At 42.3% G+C, this 27,501-nt stretch overlaps 2 protein-coding genes across 6 annotated transcripts in view; one reads left to right on the forward strand and one right to left on the reverse strand.

The window, feature by feature from the left end:
• LOC106600485 (G protein-activated inward rectifier potassium channel 3) overlaps positions 1-27,501 on the reverse strand; it is a 41,571-nt gene that overhangs the window by 9,386 nt on the left and 4,684 nt on the right. The window contains exons 1-5 of one of the 4 annotated variants that reach the window (XM_014191862.2): positions 23,499-23,607; positions 21,077-21,477; positions 20,168-20,378; positions 19,265-19,466; positions 12,684-12,876 (exon numbers count right to left, since the gene is read on the reverse strand). In XM_014191862.2, the coding sequence (XP_014047337.1) occupies positions 12,684-12,876; positions 19,265-19,466; positions 20,168-20,378; positions 21,077-21,365 (895 nt within the window). In that variant the 5' untranslated portion in view covers positions 21,366-21,477; positions 23,499-23,607. Of the gene's footprint in view, positions 1-12,683; positions 12,877-19,264; positions 19,467-20,167; positions 20,379-21,076; positions 21,478-23,234; positions 23,608-27,501 lie in introns of those variants that run through there. The other 3 variants (XM_014191861.2, XM_014191860.2, XM_014191863.1) reach the window with 3 other exon arrangements.
• On the forward strand, positions 23,956-27,376 carry LOC106600487 (eukaryotic translation initiation factor 3 subunit F). 2 transcript variants are annotated; one of them, XM_014191865.2, is made up of 8 exons: positions 23,956-24,122; positions 24,788-24,858; positions 24,964-25,043; positions 25,242-25,379; positions 26,168-26,259; positions 26,417-26,526; positions 26,804-26,917; positions 27,196-27,376. In XM_014191865.2, the coding sequence occupies exons 1-8, from the start codon at positions 24,011-24,013 to the stop codon at positions 27,271-27,273; spliced, it is 795 nt and encodes a 264-aa protein (XP_014047340.1). In that variant the 5' UTR covers positions 23,956-24,010; the 3' UTR covers positions 27,274-27,376. The 2 variants fall into 2 exon arrangements, with proteins under 2 accessions (XP_014047340.1, XP_014047339.1); XM_014191864.2 differs by having other exon boundaries at positions 23,957-24,122; positions 26,417-26,553.

The raw sequence follows: 27,501 nt of genomic DNA on the forward strand, positions 1-27,501 counted from the left end.
ACCAAATTTAAACAATTTAAAAGAAATTCTACCAAATAATAATTGAGTGTATGTAAACTTCTGACCCACTGGGAAGGTGATGAAAGAAATAAAAGCTGAAATAAATAATTCTCTCTACTATTATTCTGACACTTCACATTCTTAAAATCTGCTGCTCTTCCTCCCGGGGAAGGACTGCCCGTTCCATGATCTCGCCATCACGGTTGACAACTCCCTTGTGTCCTCCTCCCAGAGTGCTAAGAACCTTGGCGTGATCCTGGACAACACCCTGTCGTTCTCAACTAACATCAAGGCGGTGACCCGATCCTGTAGGTTCATGCTCTACAACATTCGCAGAGTACGACCCTGCCTCACACAGGAAGCGGCGCAGGTCCTAATCCAGGAACTTGTCATCTCCCGTCTAGATTACTGCAACTCGCTGTTGGCTGGGCTCCCTGCCTGTGCCTTTAAACCCCTACAACTCATCCAGAACGCCGCAGCCCGTCTGGTGTTCAACCTTCCCAAGTTCTCTCACGTCACCCCGCTCCTCCGCTCTCTCCACTGGCTTCCAGTTGAAGCTCGCATCCGCTACAAGACCATGGTGATTGCCTACGGAGCTGTGAAGGGAACGGCGCCTCCATACCTTCAGGCTCTGATCAGGCCCTACACCCAAACAAGGGCACTGCGTTCATCCACCTCTGGCCTGCTGGCCCCCCTACCTCTGAGGAAGCACAGTTTCCGCTCAGCCCAGTCAAAACTGTTCGCTGCTCTGGCACCCCAATGGTGGAACAAGCTCCCTCACGACGCCAGGACAGCGGAGTCAATCACCACCTTCCGGAGACACCTGAAACCCCACCTCTTTAAGGAATACCTTGGATAGGATAAAGTAATCCTTCTAACCCCCCCTCCCCTTAAAAGATTTAGATGCACTATTGTAAAGTGGTTGTTCCACTGGATATCATAAGGTGAATGCACCAATTTGTAAGTCGCTCTGGATAAGAGCGTCTGCTAAATGACTTAAATGTAAATGTAAATGTAAAATAAAGTGGGGATCCTAACTGACCTAAGACAGGGAATTTGTACTAGGATTAAATGTCAGGAATTGTGAGAAACTGAGTTTAAATGTATTTGGCTAAGGTGTGTCATGACGTTGGCCTCTTTGAGTACAGGGAGGACAGTTGACCCCCTCCCCCCTTGCACCATCCCCCAACCTACCTTCCCCCACCCAGTCCCTGTGTGAAGGAGTGGTAAAATTCCAGAGAAGAGTCTCTGGCCACATGGCCCATAGAGAGACACAGGAAATTCTTCCAACTCACAGAATTGGGGAGCCAAGCGACATTTGTGTTCTGGAGAAGGTATGAAAGATTGGTGAAGAATCCAGCTACGAACTGGTCCGCTTGGTACAATTTTGTGATACTCAGAAGAGACAATATAGCCATATTACCATAAAACGGTTTATATAATAGCCTCAGCCTTGAGACTTGCATTCACATGGTTGTATAGAATGTATTAATAAGGATAAAGCTATTTGTAATACATTGAGATGCTATGTACTGATGTTAATGTGATAGAATTATATTTCTGTACCAAGCTTAACTCAGTCATCGGCACGCCCCCAGGGACACAGACAGGACCAGGCGTCATGTGACATGTTCACTATAAAACTATACCCTGATTTACATTTCTCCAGACCAGGCCTCCACTCAATTGATGAGTTGGCCAATAGGTTTGACCATCCAACCCATCTACTGAAAGTGAACCATACCACGTGGTTAACTTTTAGACTATTGATACCGACAGAATAAGAACAAGTCTTTGATATTAATTATTAGTCTGCAGCTAAGTAAATTATATCATTGAACGCGAAGACCAACGAAACATCCATTCTATGACGACATTAATGAATGTCGCTTTGAAAGATCCATTCTAACCGAGACAGAGAGAGAGAGAGACAAAACTCTCCACAGAACGACGCTCCAACAAGGATCCCGACGACACACTGAGCGTAAATATATATTGATTGCAATTGTTCCCGAATGAGTGAGCGTTCAATTGTCAATTGTTAATATTAATGAACTCTGTAGGGTCTTCTCAGCTGCCCTTTATGACCCATTGTCTAACAGACCAGCCATGCCTGTTTTTGCCCACTAGGGCACATTACTCTACCAATTCTTTGTGATGATAATTACTGTTTGTATACTTTCTGTGAATTAATTAGTTTAGTAAATAAATGATTTTAAGACAATTGATGTATGGAAGACTCTTAGTAAAGACTGGGTTCGTGCAGATACAACAATTTACGATGTTTGGAATGAGACTGGACGCGAGGTAAAATACACCATTTAAACCAGAAGATAATCGGCCTATACTGTAATAGTATATAATATATAATGTTATAATATAGGAAAGTTATATTAGGAAAATTATAACTTTAATCTGAATATTTTCCTTGGTGCCCCGATCTCCTAGTTAATTACAATTAAACGATGAATCAGTTTGATCGCGTGATAATAATTACAGGGAGTTAATTGATAAACGTGTCTTCAGTTTAATGTTACCCCAAAGACACGACAGGTGTATGTAAACTTTCGACTTCAACTGTAAGTATGAGGCCATCCTAGAGCAAGTGCGACACTCACGTGTCTAAAATAAATACCCTAGGCTCCCAGGTGGACTCTGCGATGCAGCAGAATAACACACTTAGGTACCATCTGGAGGAACTCTAGAACAGTCACGCACTATCGCAGGTCTACCCAACCGAGCAACCTAGCTCACATCCAGATCTCAGGGAACAAAGGAATGTAGACGACAGGAGATTTCAGACTTCACGTCTCTTAGGGGTCCCTCAGTCTTTTCCTCTTTGCCATTCGGCCCAGAGTAACATGGCGCGTCCTTGCCTACAAAACCAAAGCTTGGCTTTACCTCTTGGCCTTTCGGCCCACAATTCCCCACCGGAGGGTGCCGATGCTCCCTGCGCACTTGGCGGGGATCACCTTGACAAAATCATCAGAAAGTTCTGCATCTTTCCAGGAAAGCCGACACTGACGTTCTTAGCAGACATAGAGGACGCCTTGGATGGCTACCCTAATGCTACAAATACCGACAGGCTTTACCTGTTGAAGTGAACGTCCAACAGACATGTAACAAGGTTCATCCGTCTACAACAACAACACGTTCAAAAAGACTACGTTAAACTTGCCACGGCTTTGAAATTATAATTCACTGGTTCTGCGACTCGCAAACACGACAGCTCATTGGCTAACAATGCCAAACAAGCTTAGAATGAACACCCACAAGCCTAATATCATAGGCTTCGTTCAGCTTACTTTGGCATGTTCACTGAAACAGGAATGGAAGAGCTATTGCCATTCAAACAAATGTTTCTGTCGAGTGTCATCTGATGAAGATCATCAAAGGTTAGTGCTGCATTTAGCTGTGTTGTGGGTATTTGTGATGCATGCTAGTTGCTTGGAAATGGCTGTGTGGTTTTTTGTGTCTATGTACTCTCCTAACATAATCTAATGTTTTGCTTTCACAGTAAAGCCTTTTGGAAATCGGACAACGTGGTTCGATTCAGGAGAAGTGTATCTATAAAATAGTCCTATGTTTGAGAACTTTGAATTATGACATGTTTTGGTTTTAAATTGGCGCTCTGATTTGTCACTGGCTGTTGAATAGTGTGGGCGATTTCGTCCAACCTCCCCTAGAGAGGTTAACTCCCCACCAATCAATACATGTCTAAGATTTCTTCCTGAGATTGCTATAATAGGTCAGATATAGCCAGTAACTACACAGAGGGGTGGAATACTTTGGTTTCGAGACAAAAAATGTCAAAATGTTCCTTTACCGTACTTAGAAGCATGTCAAACGCTGTTTAAAATCAATTTTTATGGTATTTTTCTCTAGCGATAATATTCCAACCGGACAATGCTGTATTCATTCAAAAAGGAAGAGAAAGAATGGCGAGGTCTCGTGAATGCGCATTTCCTATCTCTTAGCCACCAGGCAGTCCACTGACAAACTGTGCTCCTGTACTCTGCCCGGAGACAGGAGACACGTCAATCCGCTTTCTGAACGCTTTAGAGAGCCAATGGAAGCCTTAGAAAGTGCTACATAACCCCACGGGCACTGTAGTTTCGATAGAGAAGCAAAGGGAGAACTACAAATTCGCAAACAGGCCACTTCCTGCATGGAATTTTCTCAGGTTTTTGCCTGCCATATGAGTTCTGTTATACCCACAGACACCATTCAAACAGTTTTAGAAACTTTAGAGTGTTTTCTATCCAAATCTACTAATTATATGCATATTCTCGTTTCTGGGCAAGAGTAGTAACCAGTTTAAATCGGGTATGTTTTTTTGTCCGGGCGTGCAAATACTATACCACAACAGGTTAAGATAAATGTTATTGTTTTCCCTAACAACAGTGATGTAACTAACCAATACACATTTTAGTGCTGTTTTATTTCTTCATTCTGTGCTGCGACTCTTGCTCACGCGTTACCCTTTGGATAGTGACCTGAACGCACAAACAAAATGGGGGTTTTTGCACATAACTATGGATTATTTGGAACAAAAACAACATTTGTTGTGGAAGTAGCAGTCCTGGGAGTGCATTCTGACGAAGAACAGCAAAGGTAATCCAATTTTTCTAATAGTAATTCTGAGTTTAGGTTGCCCCGAACTTGGCGGGTGTCAAATTAGCTAGCTGTGATGGCTGAGCTATGTACTCAGAATATTGCAAAATGTGCTTTCGTCGAAAAGCTATTTTAATATCTGACATTGCGATTACATAAAGGAGTTCTGTATATATAATTCTTTAAATAATTGTTATGTATTTTGTCAACGTTTATCATGAGTAATTTAGTAAATTCACCGGAAGTTTTCGGTGGGAATACAATTTCTGAACTATTGAACTGAATTATTTGGGACCAAACCAACATTTGTTATTGAAGTAGAAGTCCTGGGAGTGCATTCTGACGAAGAACACCAAAGGTAATAACATTTTTCTTATAGTAAATCTGACTTTGGTGAGTGCTGAACTTGCTGGGTGTCTAAATAGCTAGCCCTGTGATGCCGGGCTATCTACTTAGAATATTGCAAAATGTGCTTTCACCGAAATGCTATTTTAAAATCGGACATATCGAGTGCATAGAGGAGTTCTGTATCTATAATTCTTAAAATAATTGTTATGCTTTTTGTGAACGTTTATCGTGAGTAATTTAGTAAATTCACCGGAAGTTTGCGGGGGGTATGCTAGTTCTGAACGTCACATGCCAATGTAAAAAGCTGGTTTTTGATATAAATATGAACTTGATTGAGCAAAACATGCATGTATTGTATAACATAATGTCCTAGGAGTGTCATCTGATGAAGATCATCAAAGGTTAGTGCTGCATTTAGCTGTGTTTTGGGTTTTTGTGACATATATGCTTGCTTGAAAAATGGCTGTGTGGTTTTTTGTGTCTATGTACTCTCCTAACATAATCTAATGTTTTGCTTTCGCTGTAAAGCCTTTTGGAAATCGGACAATGTGGTTAGATTAACGAGAGTCTTATCTTTCAAATGGTGTAAAATAGTCGTATGTTTGAAATATTGAAATTATTGCATTTTTGAGGTATTTGTATTTCGCGCCACGCGATTCCACTAGCTGTTGAATAGAGTGGGACGCTAACGTCCCACCTAGCCCATAGAAATTAACAAACACAATGAGATCTGGTCGACCGACTCACTGGACTGTGGTGTTACGGCTATTCATGTGGTGCCTATTCCTACGCCGCCCGGAGCAGCTCCTACATTTGTTAACTTCTCTAGGGCCGGCGGGACGAAATCGTCCCACCTACGTAACAGCCAGTGGAATGCTGTGGCGCGTTATTCAAATACCTTAGAAATGCTATTACTTAAATTTCTCAAAAATATGACTATTTTACACCATTTTAAAGACAAGACTCTCGTTAATCTAACCACACTGTCCGATTTCAAAAAGGCTTTACAACGAAAACAAAACATTAGATTATGTCAGCAGAGTACCCAGCCAGAAATAATCAGACACCCATTTTTCAAGCTAGCATATAATGTCACAAAAACCCAGAAGACAGCTAAATGCAGCACTAACCTTTGATGATCTTCATCAGATGACACACCTAGGACATTATGTTATACAATACAAGCATGTTTTGTTCAATCAAGTTCATATTTATATCAAAAACCAGCTTTTTACATTAGCATGTGACGTTCAGAACTAGCAAACTTCCGGCGAATTGACTAAATTTCTCACGATAAACGTTCACAAAAAGCATAACAATTATTTTAAGAATTATAGATACAGAACTCCTCTATGCACTCGATATGTCCGATTTTAAAATAGCATTTCGGTGAAAGCACATTTTGCAATATTCTAAGTAGATAGCCCGGCATCACAGGGCTAGCTATTTAGACACCCAGCAAGTTCAGCACTCACCAAAGTCAGATTTACTATAAGAAAAATGTTATTACCTTTGGTGTTCTTCGTCAGAATGCACTCCCAGGACTTCTACTTCAATAACAAATGTTGGTTTGGTCCCAAATAATCCATAGTTATATCCAAATAGCGGCGTTTTGTTCGTGCGTTCAAGACACTATCCGAAAGGGTAAATAAGGGTTACGAGCATGGCGCATTTCGTGACAAAACATTTATATATTTAAATATTCCATTACCGTACTTCGAAGCATGTCAACCGCTGTTTAAAATCCATTTTTATGCCATTTTTCTCGTAAAAAAGCGATAATATTCCGACCGGGAATCTGCATTTAGGTAAACAGACGAAAGAAAATAAAGCATGGGGTCGACTCGGGCACGCGCCTAAGCCCATAGTACTCTGATCGGCCACTTGCCAAAAGCGATAATGTGTTTCAGCCAGAGGCTGCCTCGATATCGTTCAGCTTTTTCCCGGGCTCTGAGAGCCCATGGGAGCCGTAGGAAGTCTCACGTTAGAGCAAAGATCCCCAGTCTTCAATAAAAAGAGCCAAGATGAAGAACAACTTGTCAGACAGGCCACTTCCCATATAGAATCCTCTCAGGTTTTTGCCTGCCATATGAGTTCTGTTATACTCACAGACACCATTCAAACAGTTTTAGAAACTTTAGGGTGTTTTCTATCCAAAGCCAATAATTATATGCATATTCTAGTTACTGGGCAGGAGTAGTAACCAGATTAAATCGGGTACGTTTTTTATCCGGCCGTGTCAATACTGCCCCCTACCCCCAACAGGTTAAACAATACAAAATTCTGCTTGCAGCGTACGCAGCGGTACAAGAGATTATCGACTCCCTATTAGCTAAATGGATAATTAAGGAATGCAACAGCGCTCCCGTGTGGCCTGTTTTGAAACCAACAAGTAAATGGCGTCTTACCATTGACGACAGACAACTCAACAAGCTGGTTCCATTGTCTTGTTGGCCAATGATACAGCTCGACCAAGAGTTGCCAAAGGTGGCAAACGCCAAGTACTCCACCGTCTATGTGGCGAATGGTTTCTGGACCATGACAGTTGACCCTCGTGACCAACACAAGTTGGCTTTGTCTTTCTCGAACAAGCTCTTCACGTTCAATCGTTGCCCATATGCGAACTCCCCCTCAGAGTTCAACATCTTCCTGCACAAGGCTATGCCAGACGCAGCCTCCAGGGGGATGATAATCTATGTGGACGACGTTCTCATGAGAAGTGGGACTTGGTCACCTCAACGAGATGGACCATGTTCTTACCCAACTCGGGGCAGCAGGGGCTAAGTTGGCCATCATGAAAGGACAATGGTGCAGGACCAAGGTAAACTACGTTGGGCTTCTGGTGGGTGCTGAGGGCATCCTGCCACAGTCTAACAGAATCCAAGCAGTCAGCAACATCAAAACACCGAATAGACCGCACTGAATAGACAGATACCTAGCAAGTCAGAGATACTAAGAAAATTCTTAAGTATCCTAAGCTGATCCCGTCCTGGAGATCAGTATGTTGCACCTAACATATTTTCTTCTCTTCCCAGCTACAAGATATACGTTCGTTGTCACTGTTGATATTGTCCTGCGCTGTGCTGTTCAAAATAGGAAAATCAGCTAAATTTGTTGTGTCAACATTTGTTTACAAAAGCAAATAACTGAAATAATCAAACAATATCTCTGATGTTGAGTCTCTGTAGGATGGAGTTCCTTTGACTGATCCTGACACTCTGCGCCCTGGTCAAAACCAACCCAGCAGATGTAATCAGGAGCGGACGCCCTACGAGAATCGTTCTCCGTGATGATCCAGGACTTTTTATAACCAACTGCAGAGTACACACACGTCCACCTAGATGCGAAGAACGTGTACCGCCAACACATTCCACCTGCAGCGTATTTGAGTTGGCCCTGGGCTGGCTGGACCACCCAGGCAGATAAGCATGCCCAGCTAGACACTGCCCATATGTTGGCCCAACTCCAAAAGTTCACAGTCACCCAGTCAGAACTAGCAGAGCCCAGGCAAGAAAAACAATTTGTCTGGGCACTACTCATGATAGGTGCAGCAGTAGGGTCACTATTTGCTCTAGGTACCACTGCCGTCAACACAGTCAGTCTAGCAACAGTCAAGAGAAATGTTAGGGAGATGCTACTTATCCAGCAACAGATGAAAGCATTGCAACATGTGGGGAAGTCTCTCCAGGACACTATTCTGGTGGTAAACACACACGCCACTCTCCTGAACAAAACCCTCCTGTCGGTAGGGAAGCTAGTAGAGGTCATGAACCATGACTATGCCCATGTTAAATTGGTTTGATTCTTATTGGAGGATTTTCTCCATGAAGTTAGCTCTTCTATGGACCATTTGGCCATGAATAGAATCCCCTCATATCTACTGCCCCTCTCAATGGTGCACGACATATTGACCTCAGCTACCACAACCACGATTAGGCCATTACAGTCACATTTGGCCTATAATCTGGGGTCGGCGATCCCAATACACGTTGATGTTGATCGTAATGATGTGGGATTTTTACTGACGCTGCCGGTTGTTGAACTGGAGAATATTTATAGATTGAAAACGGTTCTAAATGTAGGATTCTGGCGCGACAGTACCCATGTGAAAATTGCCATCTCTATCTCACCCCTAACCTGTTAATGTGTACTCTAACCAAAGACGTCCACTACCTCTGTCCTAGCAAACCGTTCGTCAGGGATAACACAGAGCGAAGAATGCTGAAGAGCCAAACTAACAGCAAGGGATGGGGTCACTACCACACAAGTAGAGGTTGTAGGGAATCGATGGTTGGTTAACACCCTGTTCGCGTCCGCCACTATGACTTACAAATGCCATGACTCAACCACCCAACTGAACCTCCCCACCCAGACTGTTTTTGTTAAGGTACCAGAGGGGGCGATTATCCACATAGCCGACCTCGCTCCATACCAACTTCCCGACGACAGGATAGACACAGATATTGAAATGGCTGACACTTTTGCTAAGTGTTCCCTTGAGTTATCACGAGCCATTCAAAACCAAATCCAGTATGAGGGACCAATGACTGTTGGTCTTAGCATGAGGCACTATTAGTTGACGCGACTGACTACAAGCCAAAAGATTGGTCTGTCACCCGCTCTTGGACGGTGCCGGACAGTATCCTGACTGTTACCATGATCCTTGGTCTTATTTCCCTTGGCGTGTGCACCTACTACGTCAACAGGTGCACATGTGCAATGGAAGACCTAATGAGGTCTTAAACTAGGATCACCCGTGGGACGGAAGCGATCCCGATTTTCAAAAGTTGGCAATAGATCCTGAAACCCCATCAGGGGGTCCATCCACAGCCTCCTCTCCCGAATTTGCTAGGACAGCACCGTAATGTCCCCAATGTAAGATTTGTCATTCAGGGTGCCATTTTTTCCAAGTGCCTTAACTACCTACCTTCAAGTAGGATCCCCCTAGATATGACATTAGAGACAATGCCATGATAGTCATTTAGCCAAGACCTTTAGTCCTTTAGACCTTTAGTCCAAATTAGATGGTTAAGGTGTGGTAGCTATATTTTGTATGTCTTTTGTTTATGTTTTTATTCATTTTTGTTTCATTTCCTTTGAGACTTAGGAAGTGATAGAGCCATAAACAAGTTCCCCATACAACCACCAGTTAGTGCCACAACGCCACACATTTGGGTCAGAGATGTAATGATGTATTGCCTGAGTGTTGTGTGTTATTAACGTCTGCCTAAGTTACTGCCTAGATCCACTAGCCGGGACAACCGGGCGACAGGGCGGAATGCAGAGCCACAGCCGGACCTCCCCTGTCCATTCTGGTGGTGGTCTGCAGCTTGCAGAAATCCTACCAGGTTAAACCACCAGGGGGGGACTGCTACAATGATCCACAAACCAGGACATCCAATGGTCATTCTTATGGTGGGTTGCAAAATGCAGGATCCTTCCAAGTTCAACCCACCAGAGGGGGACTGTCATGACTGGCCTGTGAGGATCAGGTTACAGTGGATCACGGTTCTACAGAGATATCTCTGAGAGGTATAGAGGGATTGATGGGGGGGGGGGGGGTTATGATACCTCACGCCCATTGTAAATCTTAAAGCAGCAGACGAATCCTTTGTCCTTTAGTGTTTAGGACTGGAATGTCTGTTTGGGCCTTATGGAGAATCTACCTCAGAACTGTAACATGCAATAAATGGACTTTGGGACATTATATTTCATCAGCCAAAATGGTGGTAACAATGATAGATGGAATATGAAAATGAAAGTCGATGTTGTTATGTTATTAAAAGTTAAATGAAAACATGATAACTTGAAGGTTTTCATAATGTGTATGTGATGTTTACATACTTTATGATATGTAGAAAATATCCAGATGAAAGAGAATGTTTTGGTGACGATAAGACTGTGATTTTAGTTGTCTAAACGAGATCATAGCAATTTATAATACCTTGCCTCGTAACTAGCTACGCCCCAGGGAACCCAGAGAGTGTGTCATAAAGATGGGAATGCCCTTCCTACCCTGGGGTATAAAACATGCTGCAGCCAAGGTTTACGACTAGTCGTGACCCTGAAATGCAACACGAGGTTGAAAACAAAGAAAACACTACATAAGGTCCCAAAGTTGACAGTGCATGTCAAAGCAAAAACCAAGTCATGAGGTCGAAGGAATTCCCAGTGGAGCTCCAAGACAGGATTGTAAAAACGTTATAATATTTTGCTAATTTTGCTAATACTCATGTAAATATCACATTCACATAAGTATTCAAACCCTTTACTCAATCATTTGTTGAAGAACCTTTGGCAGCGATTACAGCCTCGAGTCTTCTTGAGTATGACGCTACAAGCTTGGCACACCTGTATTTGGGGAGTTTCTCCCATTCTTCTCTGCAGATTTCCTCTGTCTTGTCCCGAAGCCACTCCTGCGTTGTCTTGGCTGTGTGCTTAGGGTCGATGTCCTGTTGGAAGGTTAACCTTCGCCCCAGTCTGAGGTCCTGAGCGCTCTGGAGCAGATTTTCATCAAGGATCTCTCTTTACTTTTCTCCGATCATCTTTCTCTCGATCCTGACTAGTTTCCAAGTCCCTGCCGCTGAAAAACATCCCCACAGAATGATGCTGCCACCACCATGCTTCATGGTGCCAGGTTTCCTCCAGATGTGACGCTTGGCAGATGTGACGCTTGGCAAAGAGTTAAGTCTTGGTTTCATCAGACCAGAGCATCTTGTTTCTCATGGTCTGTGAGTCCTTTAGGTGCCTTTTGGAAAACTCCAGGCGGGCTGTCATGTGACTTGTAATGAGGAGTGGCTTCCGCCTGGCCAGTCTACCATAAAGGCCTGATTGGTGGAGTGCTGCAGTGATGGTTGTCCTTCTGGAAGGTTCTCCCATCTCCATAGAGGAACTCTGGAGCTCTGTCAGAGTGACCATCTGGTTCTTGGTCACATCCTTGACAAAGGCCCTTCACCCCAGATTGCTCAGTTTGGTCGAGCGGCCAGCTCTAGGAAGAGTCTTTGTGGTTCCAAACTTCTTCCATTTAAGAATGATGGAGGCCACTCTGTTCTTGGGGACCTTCAATGCTGCAGAAATGTTTTCGTACCCTTCCCCAGATCTGTGCCTCGACACAATCCTGTCTCGGAGCTCTACGGACAATTCCTTTGACCTCATGGCTTGGTTTTTGCACTGACATGCATTGTCAACTGTGGGACCTTATATAGACAGGTGTGTGCCTTTCCAAATCATGTCCAATAAATTGAATTGACCACAGGTGGACTCCAATCAAATCGTAGAAACATCTCAAGGATGATCAAAGGAAACAGGATGCACCTGAGCTCAATTTTGAGTCTTATAGCAAAGGGTTTGAATACTTACTTAAATAAGGTATTGAAGTTTTTTTCATTTCAATAAATGTTCATATATTTCTAAAAAACTGTTTTTGCTTTGTCATTATGGGGTATTGTGTGTAGAATGATGAGAAAAAGATATCATTTAATCAATTTTAGAATAAGGCTGTAACATAACAAAATGGAAAAAGTAAAGGGGTCTGAATACATTCCGAATGCTTCCATAATATACAGAAATAGATTATGTGAAAAGTTATAATTACATCCCAAATGGTACCCTATTCCCCATATAGTGCACTACTTTTGACCAAAAGTAGTGCACTATATAAGGAGTAGGGTGCCATTTGGGATGCAGACCTTGTATGGCGATGGATGGTATGTTAGCCTCACCTTCCTGAGTCTGTTTAGACTTGATGAGTTTGGCCCTCATGTTGGCCCCTACAATGTGGGAGCTGCGCAGGTCCCCGACCCGGAACATCAGACACAGTTTGTCATCTCTCAGAGAGATCACAGCATTCTTAGAAAAAACCAGGGTCTCCGCACGCTTATTGGGCTGAGAGATCTTCACAAACATACAGCCCACCTGATCAAAAGATGAAGAAAAAGATTACTTAAAGGCCCAGTGCAGTCAAATGTGATTTCCTGTGTTTTATATACACTGAGTGTACAAAACATTAGGAGCACCTGCTCTTTCCATGATATAGACGGACCAGGTGAATCCAGGTGAAAGCTATGATCCCTTATTGATGTCACTTGTTAAATCCTCTTCAATCAGTGTAGATGAAGAGGAGGAGACAGGTTAAAGAAGGATTTTTAAGCTTCGAGACAACTGAGACACGGATTGTATAGTGTGCCATTCAGAAGGTGAATGGGCAAGACAAAATATTTAAGTGCCTTTGAACGGGGTATGGCTGTAGGTGCCAGGCGCACCGGTTTGAGTTTGTAAAGAACTGCAATGCTGCTGTGTTTTTCATGCTCAACAGTTTCCCGTGTGTATCAAGAATGGTCCACCACCCAAAAGACATCCAGCCAACTTAACACAACTGTGGGAAGCATTGGAGTCAAAATGGGCCAGCATCCCTGTGGAACGCCTTCGACCGCTTGTAGTCCATGCCTCAACGAATTGAGGCTGTTCTGAGGGCAAAAGGGTGTGCAACTCAATATTAGGAAGGTGTTTCTACTGTTCTGTTAACTCAGTGTATATTTCCACACTATGAGCAGTGGTGCAGTGGTGCCTGGAGAAGTGGGTATTCTTCTCAAATTGTGCCCCAAAAACCCCAAACGGCCAGCCCAGTGAAGGAAAGGTGCCCTGTGTGAAAAATTCCAAAAATGACAAATAGTGACATTCACTCTGAATTACCTAAAATGATAAATCCCATATTGGTCTTTCACAGTCAGGCCAACCCAAGCAATACTGTGCAAGTAGGCAACAGGAGGTTGGTGGCACCTTAATTGGGGAGGAATGGCTGGAGCAGAATAAGTGGAATGGTATCAAATACGTCAAAAACATGGTTTCCATGTGTTTGATGCCATTCCATTTGCTCCGTTCCAGCCACTATTATGAGCCATCCTCCCCTCAACAGCCTCCACCAGTTTTGTAGGCCAATAGCGGCCTACTATTGAAATAGAGGCTGTCAACTGAGTCAGATATTCACAGGTTTTCAAATTTTTTAAGGTTTTCGCTCTCAAAGTCACACTTCTTAAAATAGAAAAACAGCTAAATTGGATGTACTTTGTCCACAACAATGCTTAAACCACATCATCACACTTTTGAGGTCTGGGAAAAATCTAAGAAATGTACATTTTTTATTGTAGTTAGGCCTACCATTTAATTCAACTGTGCAGGCACGTAGCACTGTTGTTTGGTTTGCTGTGTTTCTGTAGCGCACATGAGATGGAGTTTGCGCAAATAATCACAATATGATTCTGCCAGCACCACCCCAACATCAACATAATGTACTGTATGTGAAAATTGCGCGTTTCTATGTTTTGTAGTAAAAAAGATAAAGATGTGTTTCCAATGACATCATCGGTGTGAGTCGTGTGATTTTAACCAATTATAAGTAGGCATTGCCTACTAATTGCCTCCTAATTATCTACTAATTGGTTTATGATCTCATTGAAAACACTTATTGTCCTCTATCTTTTTTTACTACAAAATATAGAAATGCGCCATTTTCACATAAGAAGTTAACATTTCAAGTTTCCCTTTAACATTCAATTGAGGTTTTTGGAAAAGCCTTTCCATTTACCAGAAGATGGTTAGGCTTATCATTAGCATTGCTATATTTCTCCTGTTCCTTAATTGTTTGAAACCTGGGCGTTTTACCTCATATTATGAGGCATGTCTTACTTCTTGTTACAAAGTAGCGTATAGCCAAAATTCAACCATAGAAACGTGGAAGCAATTATTTTATAAATATTTCCTCATATGTGCTCTTGTTCTATTGGTTTTGAAATCAATTTTCTTTCCTTGTCTAGCATCCAAAGGCATTATCCTTGTCAGATTAGCAGCCCGTGATAGTTGTTGCATCTTTAGATCTCTGCTCTTTCTACATTTTTAATGATATTCCCATCTCTGTCCATGAAAGTGGCCATTTTCCTGCAGATTGTATTTTGGAACATTTGCGCAAAGGCCTACCTCCGTGTGCACATTGCTGTGCTTAAAATGTGAAGAAATAATAATTTATCAACATTTTAAACAAAACATTGTGATCTGTTCCATCAGCCTTATTCGTTGATGCTGCATATACCTCCACTACACTACTTGGATACGCATCGTGGGGATTAAGAAATTAGTATACGTAATGCCCACAAAAAAGTGGATCTACAGCATATACCTGCGTATTCCCTCCACTACACCTCTGACTATGAGTTTGGAATAATACTATGAAATTGTAAACATTATGATAATGCTCTTTCTGTGAAACAGCTGTTTGAAAAGACAGACTGAAATTTCAGCCTGTTTTGGTGGGATGGAGTTTTAGTCTGCCTGGTGACATCACCAGGCGGTAAATTAGTTAATAGACCAATAAAAAGAAAGTTCCAAAACTCTCTGCCAGTAACAGCTAGTTTTCATTTTTTCCCTCCCCAATAAGACCACTCCCAGACAGTGCTAGCAACATTCTTGCTTGAGAAATGTATCTTTGCTAAGAAGCTATTTTGGTTTCTTTTTGAGCATTTTGATTTAAAACAATCACAGTAAGGTACTTAATTGTTATCCAGAAATGATTTGAAATTCAACCTTAAGAGTCTATTAACGCACATGTGAGTCAATCTAAGTAACATAACAAAAAAAATGCTTCAAAATCCGTCAATTTAAGCTAGAGATAGTGTATCAGGTTTTTTGCATGGGCTGCGTCTCAATCCACAGCATCTGCCTATGTCGGTCTTCCGCATCTGCAGTGGAAGGTGGCCCAGCTACAGCGGTGTTTGTCAGACAATGAGACATCCTGAAAATGTGGTTAAATATTAAATATGTGTCCAAAAAAGCTTAAATATTTCCTGAGCTTGCTAATATCTTCTAGATATCAGACAGACATTTCAAAACCTTATTCCTTATTATACTTTGACTGTCTTTTTGGCCATTTATGAATGTGTTATTCAATGCGTATCTATGGGCTATAGTAGTAAAGGCAAAGTTCAATATTTTATGAAATAATTTTGATAAAATATAACATCAAATAGCTAAATGATCCATGGTATAACCATCTTAAAACAATTCCATTTGTTAGTTTAGTACATGCCCCTCAACACACAACCTACGTGTTGTGATAATTGCATTGTTTGCTCTATAACCTGTTAGTTCATATGCCTTGCAACTGTGATATATAGGCCTAAGGCTAAGACAATAAGAAGACACAGTGGCAGAATAAATTCAACCACACCTTTGTTTCATCACAAAACCAGATAGCAACCTCTGTCAGGTGAAGTCCACAAAGCATATTGCATGTACAGTAACAGACAGTTACATGACCTACATCATGGTCAAGCAAGTTAATGTTTCTGACATTTTTGGACTGCTAAACAACTATTGATTTAGAACCACAGAGAATTCCCACAAGTCGCAAAGAAAACAGGAGCTGCCTCCACTATTCCAGCACCATTTCAACTTCAACATTTCAACATCATCAAATCACCTTTACTTAGTCTAATACATTGACAACTAAAAGATACCAAAAACAATTTAGTCTAATTAACGTAAGCTAAATATGATGTGGCTGTCCATGTTTCTGATTTCTGTGTGTGTGTGTGTGTGTTCGTGCAAGTAGAAAAACACATTGACTCACTCTACTTGTAGAGAAACGTCAATGCCATCCTCCTCTCTTTCATGTTGATGAAACGGTCTATGACTCTGTCATACAGTACACGGTTTTAGTTTTAGTTGTCCTAGGCTACATGCTTGCTCGCTAGCCTAGCTTCCTTTCATGGGCAACGATGAGCCAGCTAGCTAACATTAGCCTTCTACGTCTAGCTACATACTGAATTTCCATCCTCTCAGGCCAGGGGTAGAATGTATGAATTTATGGTTGGATCAGAATCAACGTTATAATCATTGGCCAGTACGGAGAATTAAGTAAAACTCCACAAGTCCAAATCCCTATCTCCATACATGGCTAATTTAGGAAAGGGACAATGTTAGCTAGCTAGCTAGCCACCAGAGGACAGCAACACAACGAGATGCAACAATTCAAGTGTTTCTGTCAACCACATTTTGCTTTTGATGTGACTGGTGTGAAGCCAAATCCAAACTGGCTTCCCTTGACACTTTTTTTGTGCCAGGACAATTCACAGTTGAGCTCACTCAGTTTAGCTCAACTCTGATTGGCTATTTAATAAAAAAAAATATCAAGGGAGGCCAAATGCTCACTGGCTTCCCTTGCATTCAGTGTTATGCTTTCATGCTTTCCACCTGGCTACCCCTACCCCGGCCAACATCTCAGCACCCCCTGCAGCAACTTTCCCAAGCCCCCCCCCACCGCTTCTTCTTCTCCCAAATCCAGACAGCTGATGTTCTGAAAGAGCTGCAAAATCTGGATCCCTACAAATCAGCTGGGCTAGACAATGTGGACCCTCTCTTTCTAAAATTATCCGCCGAAATTGTTGCAACCCCTATTACTAGCCTATTCAACCTCTCTTTCATATCGTCTGAGATCCCCAAAGATTTGAAAGCTGCCGCAGTCATCCCCCTCTTCAAAGGGGGAAACACTCTAGACAGAAACTGTTATAGACCTATATCCATCCTGCCCTGCTTTTCTAAAATCTTCGGAAGTCAAGTTAACAAACAGATCACCGAGCATTTCGAATCACACCATACCTTCTACACTATGCAATCTGGTTTCCGAGCTGGTCATGGGTGCACCTCAGCCACGCTCAAGGTCCTAAATGATATCATAACCGCTATCGATAAAAGACAGTACTGTGCAGCCGTCTTTATCTACCTGGCTATGGCTTTCGACTCTGTCAATCACCGCATTCTAATCGGCTGACTCAATAGCCTTGGCTTCTCAAATGACTGCCTCGCCTGGTTCACCAACTACTTCTCAGATAGAGTTCGGTGTGTCAAATCGGAGGGCCTGTTGTACGGACCTCTAGCAGTCTCTATGGGGGTGCCACAGGGTTAAATTCTCGGGCCGACTCTTTTCTCTGTATATATCAATGATATTGCTCTTGCTGCTGGTGATTCTCTGATCCACCTCTACGCAGACGACACCATTCTGTATACATCTGGCCCCTCTTTGGACACTGTGCTAACAAACCTCCAAACGAGCTTCAATGCCATACAACACTCCTTCCGAGGCCTCCAACAGCTTTTAAATGCAAGCAGAACTAAGTGCATGCTCTTCAACCGATTGCTGCCCGCACCCTCCCGCTCGACTAGCATCACTACTCTGGACGGTTCTGACTTAAAATATGTGGACAACTACAAATACCTAGGTGTCTGGTTAGATTGTAAACTCTCCTTCCAGACTCACATTAAGCATCTCCAATCCAAAATTAAATCTAGCATCGGCTTCCTATTTTGCAACAAAGCCTCCTTCACTCATGCTGCCAAACATACCCTCGTAAAACTGACTATCCTACCAATCCTTTACGTCGGCGATGTAATTTACAAAATAGCCTCCAACACTCTACTCAGCAAACTGGATGTGGTCTATCACAGTGCCATCCGTTTTGTCATCAAAGCCCCATATACTACCCACCACTGCGACCTGTATGCTCTCGTTGGCTGGCCCTCACTACATATTCGTCGCCAAACCCACTGGCTCCAGGTCATCTATAAGTCTATGCTAGGTAAAGCCTACTTGCACATCCTCATCTGCACATCTATCACTCCAGTGTTAATGCTAAATTGTAATTATTTTGCCTCTATGGCCTATTTATTGCTTTACCTCCCTATTCTTCTACATTTGCACACACTGTGCATAGATATTTCTATTGTGTTATTGACTGTACGTTTGTTTATGTGTAACTCTGTGTTGTTGTTTTTGTCACACTGCTTTGCTTTATCTTGGCCAGGTGGCAGTTGTAAATGAGAACTTGTTCTCAACTGGCCTTCCTGGTTAAATAAAGGTGAATTAAAAAAATGGGCAGCAACAATGTTCTACTCTTTTTGACCAGACAGCTTCAAATAGATGGGCTACAAATACAGAGACAGAGGGGCGCTGTTTCGCTCGCTCAAATGCTTTATCCGATGAGATACATTCAGCCTCTTGTGAATTGAAGGAAAATCATGAAACAAAGCGAAATGATACATAAATAATCGTTTCTTTTTTTCTTCAAATGTTTTGAGGGGAAGCCTGGCTTCCCTTGACATCCATGAATAACCACTGCTATACAGGGATCTGGTCAAAAGTAGTGCACTACATTGGGCTCTGGTCAAAATTATTGTACTATATAGGGCTCTGGTCAAAAGTAGAGCACTATATAGGGAATAGGGTGCCATCTGAGATGCAGTCCATGAGTCTCACCATGAAGGCGTTGACCATAGATCCCAGTATGGCCTGGAGCAGGAGCAGCATGGTTCCCACTGGACACTGGTCAGTGATGACACGGTAGCCGTAACCGATGGTGGTCTCTGTCTCGATGGAGAAGAGGAAGGCCGAGATGAATCCGTTCACATTGTTGACGCACGGTGTCCATGTCTCATCCTCCAGATGATCTAGATCCCCTCTGGGTGGGAGGCAGGAGGGAGAGTGAAGGGGAGAGAGGGAGAGAAGCAAAGAGGCAATAAAAATGTAGGATGTGAAAAAACTATCCATTGACTAATATACTTCCACTTGCTTTACAGATAATAAATTGCATCATCTAGAGCAGGGTTCCCCAATAGGCAGTGATTTTATTTGGCCCCCAAGTTTTCAGAGCAAAATGTATTTATTATTTTTCATAATTTTCATTGTTGGACATAAAAACTGTACGCCTAAATGCATACAGTATGTGCTAATATCCCAATGTAATCAAGTTTTGAAATTATACTGTTTTTGTCAAATACTATATCTGTTTGGGATTCTTGCGGTCAATTTGCAGTGTACAAATTATTTATAACTATGTTCCGGGCTCCAGACCATCCGCTCAAAAACAAATCAGCCCACAGCTGAATGTAATTGGGGACCCCTGATGTAGAGTGATTCTCTCAGACAGTGATATCATGGATGTGTCTGAAATGGCACCCTCCTCCCTAGTGCACTACTTTTGACCAGGACCCATAGGGGAATAGGGTGTATAGAGAATAGGGTGCCATTTGGGACCCATCCTAAAAAGTGCATGGGACTGAGCGGATAATAGGGAATAGGGTGTCATTTGGGACACATCCCAAGTGTCCCCTGGCATGCTCTGTATGAGTGCTGTCCTGGCCTGCTTTCTGTCTCTCTCACCTGAGGTAAGCTATCAGGTACCAGATGGCTCCAAAGAAGAGCCAAGTGATGGCGTAGGCCATAACGAAGACAAAGAGAGAGCAGCGCCAGTTGAGGTCCACCAGGGTGGTGAAGATATCTGTCAAATAACGGTACGTCTCCCTCATGTTGCCATGCGACACATTACATCTGCCATTCTTCTCCACATAGCGCTGCCTCTTACGTCTCTTAGCTAGAGAGAGAAAGAGAGAGAGAGAGAGAGAGAGAGAGAGAGAGAGAGAGCGAGGAGAAAGACTACATTGACATATCGACAGTAGAACTAAAGGGACTTAGTAATAGGAAGACAGAGGGGTTGTTGTGAGAATATCCAAATCACTGAGGGAGAAACCAAAGGAACAGCCATTTTGCACAGGAGTAGGAGGAAGAGATGCTGGAGGAGGAGGTGAAACTGTGGAAGGAGAAGAGGGAGGGAGAAAGTACACATGTTTGGCCAATACGCAATGCGTGAGTGTGGAGGGGGGAGGGAGAGAAAATAGTAGAGTGCATAGTCAATAACCCCCTATCTGCAGACTACTGTGGCACCGTATTCCCTATATAGTGCACTACTTTTGACCAGGGCACTATGTAGGGAATAGGGTGCCATTTGGGACACAGCCTGTCTGTCCGTGTAAATCATTCAAAACCTTTTATCTCTTACATTGGTCACAGAACACTGTCAGACGGTTGCTTAGTAACCTCTCTTTTTAGATTCACTCTCGTGGCACCAACAATCTCTCAGGCCAGAAAATAAGAACAGTCCTGGTAGAGAAAGTGTGTGTACCAAATGGCACCTTACTCCCTATACAGTGTACTACTTTTGACCAGAGCCCTATGGGATGCCAATAGGGTGCCATTTGGTACACAATTAAAGTTAACAGCACTACTACTCACCCCAGCCAAATCTGCCCCTCTCCTTCTCCATCACCCGGGGCAGCTTCTTAACATACTCATCAGATGCTGCATTTGCCTGCCTCTCTGCCAGCTTGGACTTCCACGATCTGTTAGCGGAGGGCTGGGCGGTATCTGTCGTAACCTCATGGCCCAGTTCCTCGGACACATGAAACACTCCGGTGGACACCATCACCTCGGTAGCCTCTTCCACCAGCACCTTCCCTTTCTCCACCACGGGAAAAGAGAGGGACTCTGGCCTCAATGTGAAAACAGAGTTCTCAAGCGCCATCAGGAATGATGGTGTGTGTGTGTGTTCGTGTTCCTGGGCCCTCGATTTATTCCTATGGCAGACTCTGTCCGATGGTTATTGACTGTTTAATCGGGTTCTGTCCATCAAGGTCCTGGGAAACAAAACAAGGATGGGGAAATTGATTCAAATGATTATTGTGAGATCATAGAAGAGTGGGTTATTTAAAGTGCTCTGCCTTCAGCAAATATTTTCTAAAGGGACTGTAGGGCTAGTGTTGAGCAGAACGGTTGTCCTTCACTGTACTGATTAACTGTATCCCAAATGGCACCCTATTCCCTATGAGCCAGGGTAAAAAGTAGTGCACACTATAGTAACTAGGGTGCCATTTGGGGAGCAGAATATGTCCCTCACTAAATTGTCCTCAATATCCAACCCATAAGTACTGACCAATGCCGATGTCTTTTGGGCATCTTTTTTTGATCCTGATCCTGTTAGACCGTTAAAAATGATATATTTTTTGTGCGGTTCAAAGTCCATGGACGTGGATTTTTTGATCCGGACCGGACAAAATATAAACCAATCATAGACATCTACTCTACTGTGCTCAATACAGTAGAGCATAGTAGAGTATAGTACGGTATAATGTGCTGTATTGTACACTACTTTAGTCGAATGTATTCGACTGAACTAAACTGTACTGTACTGTACTATACTGTATGGGAATTAAACTCTACTGTACTGCTGTACTGTACTCAACTACACTGGATAAAACTCTACTTTCCTGTACCACACTGTGCTCTACTGTACTGAACTGTGCCGTACTGTACTGTGCTGTTCAAACTTGTGAAACACTAGATGTTTATGATTAGGACAGACTTTTTCTGTTTTCACATTGACATTTTGGTCATTCAGCAGACACTCCAGAGCGACTTACAGTCAGTGCATTGAACTAACAACATATCACAGTCATAGCAATATTTTTTTGTTAACCGTTACTCAGAATGTTGTTAGTCCGTGGTCTGTTGGTTTATTCATTAGGTCAGACTCCTTTGAACACAATCGTGGCAAGTTTTAAAGTTTTTGAATAAGCTAACATAAGTGCATGTGAGTGCATGTGACAAATGGGAGCAATAACTCATATTTTATGTTACAATCTTCAATTGGCTCCTCTTTCATCATGGATTTAAACCTTCTTATTGGGCTATAATGTTCACTTCATTGAGAATGTGTGTGCAGTTGAAATTTGGCCATAGAACCAATAACCTAAAAATAAGTATTTTCAATGTCTGTAAATTACGTCTTTTCAACTTTCCTTCTGAACCAAAAATGAACCTGATTTCAACATCCAGAAAATACGTATTTTCAACATCCGGAAAATGCGTATTTTCACCTTCCGTTTAGAACCTAAAATGAGCTAACTTCAATGTCTGGAAAATATGTATTTTCAACGTCATTTTGCATACTGGGATGTCTGTCCTTGACTGAACGTTATCTACTCAACCCATCCCATTACTTTTAGTCTAATCATCTATATTTATGGAATAGGTAATAATATAATGGGGGAGGGGAGTGTGTGTGTGTGTGTGTGTGTGTGTGTGTGTTTGTGTGTGTGTGTGTGTGTGTCATAGATGTCTGTCTGTCTGTCTGTCTGTCTGTCTGTTATGGGACACAATGAATTACAGAAATATTTTCACGGAGTAAGAAGGCTATTCTTACTCAGAAAATGTACAATGCCACTTTTAATGTATTATGTAATACATAGCTATAAGAACACAAAACAGCAATCAAGCAAATTTCATTCTAATATGAATAATCATCGTGTTTCATGTTAAAATGGATGCCTAAAGCGCTACTTTCAAGGTTATCCTAATATATTTTATCCCATCGCTTTATTTATAAGGACCTTACAGATAGATGAGTCGATGGTCCAATAGTGAGCCTCGGAGATCGTCCGTTTAGGTTCAATCCTACCCATTTTTTATGTTTACCATCAGCTCTGATGATCGGGTGGGTGTTCGACGAAGCATCAGTTCAGTCTCTCCTCTCTCACCAGGAAACAAAGGCAACCCCAACCAAACGACATTTTTTTTATGTTATCCTCAATGGGAAGCGGGCTAATTATAGAAAAAGCCTTTTAGTATTGACAAATAGCATATTATTGTATTTTCCTACTTTGTTTTCAAAGAGTTTAAGATGGTGGCAGTTCGTCTGTACAGATCATTGGGTACAGACAGTGCAAGCAGCACCACCGATCCGCGTCCGATAGAGTTGTATGAATCACTTAAGCTGTACAGGTGTTAGATCATGGACGTGACGGTCGAGGGGATGCTGTCGTCATCACCGCCACTATTCTTCAATAGGCTTGCAGTAGTGGAGGATGACGTTTTGGAAATTAATGAATTGATATCAATTTAACGTGAAACAAACTGTTTTTCTCCTGGAGAGCCACACTGCCTAACATCATTTAAAATAAACGAATCGATAATATTTTTCTAAATGAATTGGTCTTCCGATGCATTTAATTCTTAATCACATGTATTATAGTCTACTACTTTTATTATAAGTGTTTTTTAATATAGCGTCGGCTCTGTGTGCAATGCGAACTCCAATGCAGCAGGTGACGCGCCTTTCAATACTTGCATATAAAACTACCGTAAGCATAATATTTTATTTTATTTCTCAAGATGTCGGTGTATGGACCAGTGGTGAAAATTCACCCTGTTGTTCTCGCCTCCATCGGTGACTCATACGAACGGAGAAATGAGGGAGCGAGTCGTGTGATCGGAACCTTGCTTGGTACTTTAAATTTACTCCGAAACGTAGCTGTACAGAAAATGTATTCGAAGCGCAGTGAATCCGGCATGTCTCGCTAGCTAGTTGCTAGCTACAGCGGTATGTCTCGCTAACTAATTGCTAGCTACAGCGGTATGTCTCGCTAGCTAGTTGCTAGCTACAGCGGTATGTCTCGCTAACTAATTGCTAGCTACAGCGGTATGTCTCGCTAGCTAATTGCTAGCTACAGCGGTATGTCTCGCTAGCTAATTGCTAGCTACAGCGGTATGTCTCGCTAGCTAATTGCTAGCTACAGCGGTATGTCTCGCTAGCTAATTGCTAGCTACAGCGGTATGTCTCGCTAGCTAATTGCTAGCTACAGCGGTATGTCTCGCTAGCTAATTGCTAGCTACAGCGGTAGCTACAGCGGTATGTAGCTAGCATCACTTCGTTGGGTGCCTGTCAATCTCACATCTTGACAATCATAGATACTTAACTAGTTACCAAAGCTCTGATTTAATTTACGATTTTACTAAGTATTCTAACGTTTTAGCTTCTCTAGGCTACGAATGGTTTTTAGTTGAAACGTTGCTAGCTTGTTAGTAATATAGGTTACATGAGGTAGTTGAACTTATTTGTCCCCATAAACACAATAGTATGATAACGTGTTGCATTCTTGTGTTCCTAAGGTACCATTGACAAGCACTCTGTTGAGGTCACCAACTGTTTCTCTGTCCCCCACAATGAGTCTGAAGATGAGGTGAGTAGAAACTGATGCTATCTATCGATCTCTGTAACAGAGAAATGAGTAAAGTTGGTATATGTGAAACTAGAAGTGCCACTGTAGTCTTTGTGATGGTGACAGGTTGCTGTTGACATGGAGTTTGCCAAGAACATGTATGAGCTCCATAAGAGGGTGTCACCCAGCGAGGTCATCATCGGATGGTGAGTAGGCCGATGTTTTCCTACTCCCATCCAGTAAAGCTTTTGTCTCATGCCAGTACTAACAATTAATGACCCAATGTAATGTAATTCAATCAAATGGAATAGGTACATTCCCTAAAAGAAAATGTGGTGTTGTGTCCAAAAGCCTATGCTGGACTTAAAACTCTGCTCTAAAGTGAAACCATTCTCCTTCATCAGGTATGCCACTGGCTTTGAGATTACAGAACACTCTGTGCTGATCCATGAGTATTACAGCCGAGAGGCCACAAACCCCATTCACCTGACCATGGACACCGCCCTGCAGAGTGGCAAGATGAACATCCGCGCCTACCTCAGGTCAGTGACTTCCCTCACAACCTTTCACTTCAACCAGTCGCACTTCAGTCTTATTACTTGTTTGTCCAATGAAAAGCTATTGCTGACGCAAAGAATTTCTTAAACTCTGACGTCCTGCCCTCATCTTTGTTTTTTTGTTTGCTACGTTTGCATTTGCTGTTTCATTAGTTTGCTTTTTTATCGCTTTAAGATTCCTTACGCGATTAAAAGTATTCTATAACAGGAGTTCTCATAGGTCCGCAGGAGGTCCACGACAGATATAACACATTTTGGCCAAGGATCTCTGGAATAAATTTAGAGGGTGTAATAAAATACAATAAGTTCTTAACATACTGTATGTAATACTTTATGCTCTTAACCCTGGGCAACATGGGCCTGGGAGGCTCACAAGGATATTGGTATCCACAGTACTCCACCAATTATATATTAATTATTGAGGTGAAAAATATATTCCCCCATTTAAGCTTTAAAACTGCAATGTTTTCTCTTGTCCTCATGGCAAAATGTGTAAAATTGCTGGATATTAGTTTTAAAGCTGCAACAAAACATCTCTGCCCATGACAAAATGTGTAGAATTGCAGGAAATGAGTTTGAAGAAAATGCAGTGCACAAAGTCATAGTAAAACTCCTTTATGATATTTTTTATATCACTTGAGTTGTTCTGATTGAGCGGGTTCCTGATGAATTTGCTTTCACAAAGGGGGTCCCTGGCCCCAAAAAGTTTGAGAGTTCCTGCTTTATACATTAAATTAATCATTATTATTCCGTTGCTTTGTTTCCTCTGACAGTGCCCAGATGGGTGTGCTGGGAAAGACAGTCGGTGTGATGTTCACCCCTCTGAGTGTGAAATACAAGTATTACGACACCGAGAGGATAGGCAGTAAGAATATTCTCTCTTTGCCATGTTTTCTATCCATTTAACTGTTCTATGTCCCAATTTGTGCCTTTCTTGGACATTGTTTATTTGTTATGTTACATTGGGGGAAAATGTAACACTCCTTGATAAATGGTAAATAATGGTCTTCTTTATATTCCAGTTGACCTTCTCGAGAGGACGAGAGATGCTCCGAACACCACCAATGGGCTGACCTCTGACCTTTGCCAGGTTGGCGGAGCTGCTGGCCGGGTTCAGGAGATGCTGGCCACGGTACTGACCTACATAGAGGATGTGTTGGTGAGAACATACACAGAGCCTATAAATGGGGATGCCACATGGCACCCTATTCCCTATGTAGTGCATTACTTTTGACTAGGGCCGTAGTGCTTGGGTTCTCAGTCAGTAGTCTCTGTTTGCATTGCTGTTGGAGTGATCTGTATGTAGATGCCAGCTGCGTGATATTTTATAGACATCTCTGGGTAGTGTTTACAGTGACGATTACATAGCTTAGTTTTCTTAAATACTTTTCTCTCTGTGGCTGTTTCAGTCTGGTAAACAGACTGCAGATAACAGTGTTGGACGTTACCTGATGGATCTGGTCAACAAGGTTCCTAAGATCACAGCAGAGGACTTTGAGACCATGCTCAACTCTAACATCAACGTGAGTATGCCTCCTTTGGATTTGGGCCTGTATTTATCAAGTGTCTCCGAGTAGGAGTGCTGATTTAGCATCAGTTTAGGCTTTTAGATCACAATGAATGAATACGATTACATGGACTGCGTGGAGCTGTTCTTAAATCAGCACCCCGACTCTGAGACACTCGGTACGTACAGCCCCTGAGCTGTAGAATTGATTCAGTTGAACAGCTCTTGTACATACTGTATTTGTCCCTTGTCCTCATGACGTTTGTGTAAGTGTATACCTTATACTGTTTGCAGGACCTGTTGATGGTGACCTATCTATCGAATCTGACTCAAGCACAGATCGCCTTGAACGAAAAAATCGTGGTACTCTGAGCATTGAGGGATTGGGGTTGTTTATTTCTTTTATTTTTTGGAGTTGTATTTAATTTTTTGTGTATATTCTTAAGCTCAAATTAATAAAGGTGTTATAACAGTACCTAATTGCTATGGTTGCTTTTATAACTAAAGTAATGTCTTCTAACTAAGACAATTTATTTACCAATTCCACAATGTCCTGAATAGGACAATGCATGCGTATTGTAGCATTTTAATTTCTGGAAA

The sequence above is a fragment of the Salmo salar genome, chromosome ssa03, assembly GCF_905237065.1.
Source record: "Salmo salar chromosome ssa03, Ssal_v3.1, whole genome shotgun sequence".
Classification (NCBI taxonomy): domain Eukaryota; kingdom Metazoa; phylum Chordata; class Actinopteri; order Salmoniformes; family Salmonidae; genus Salmo; species Salmo salar.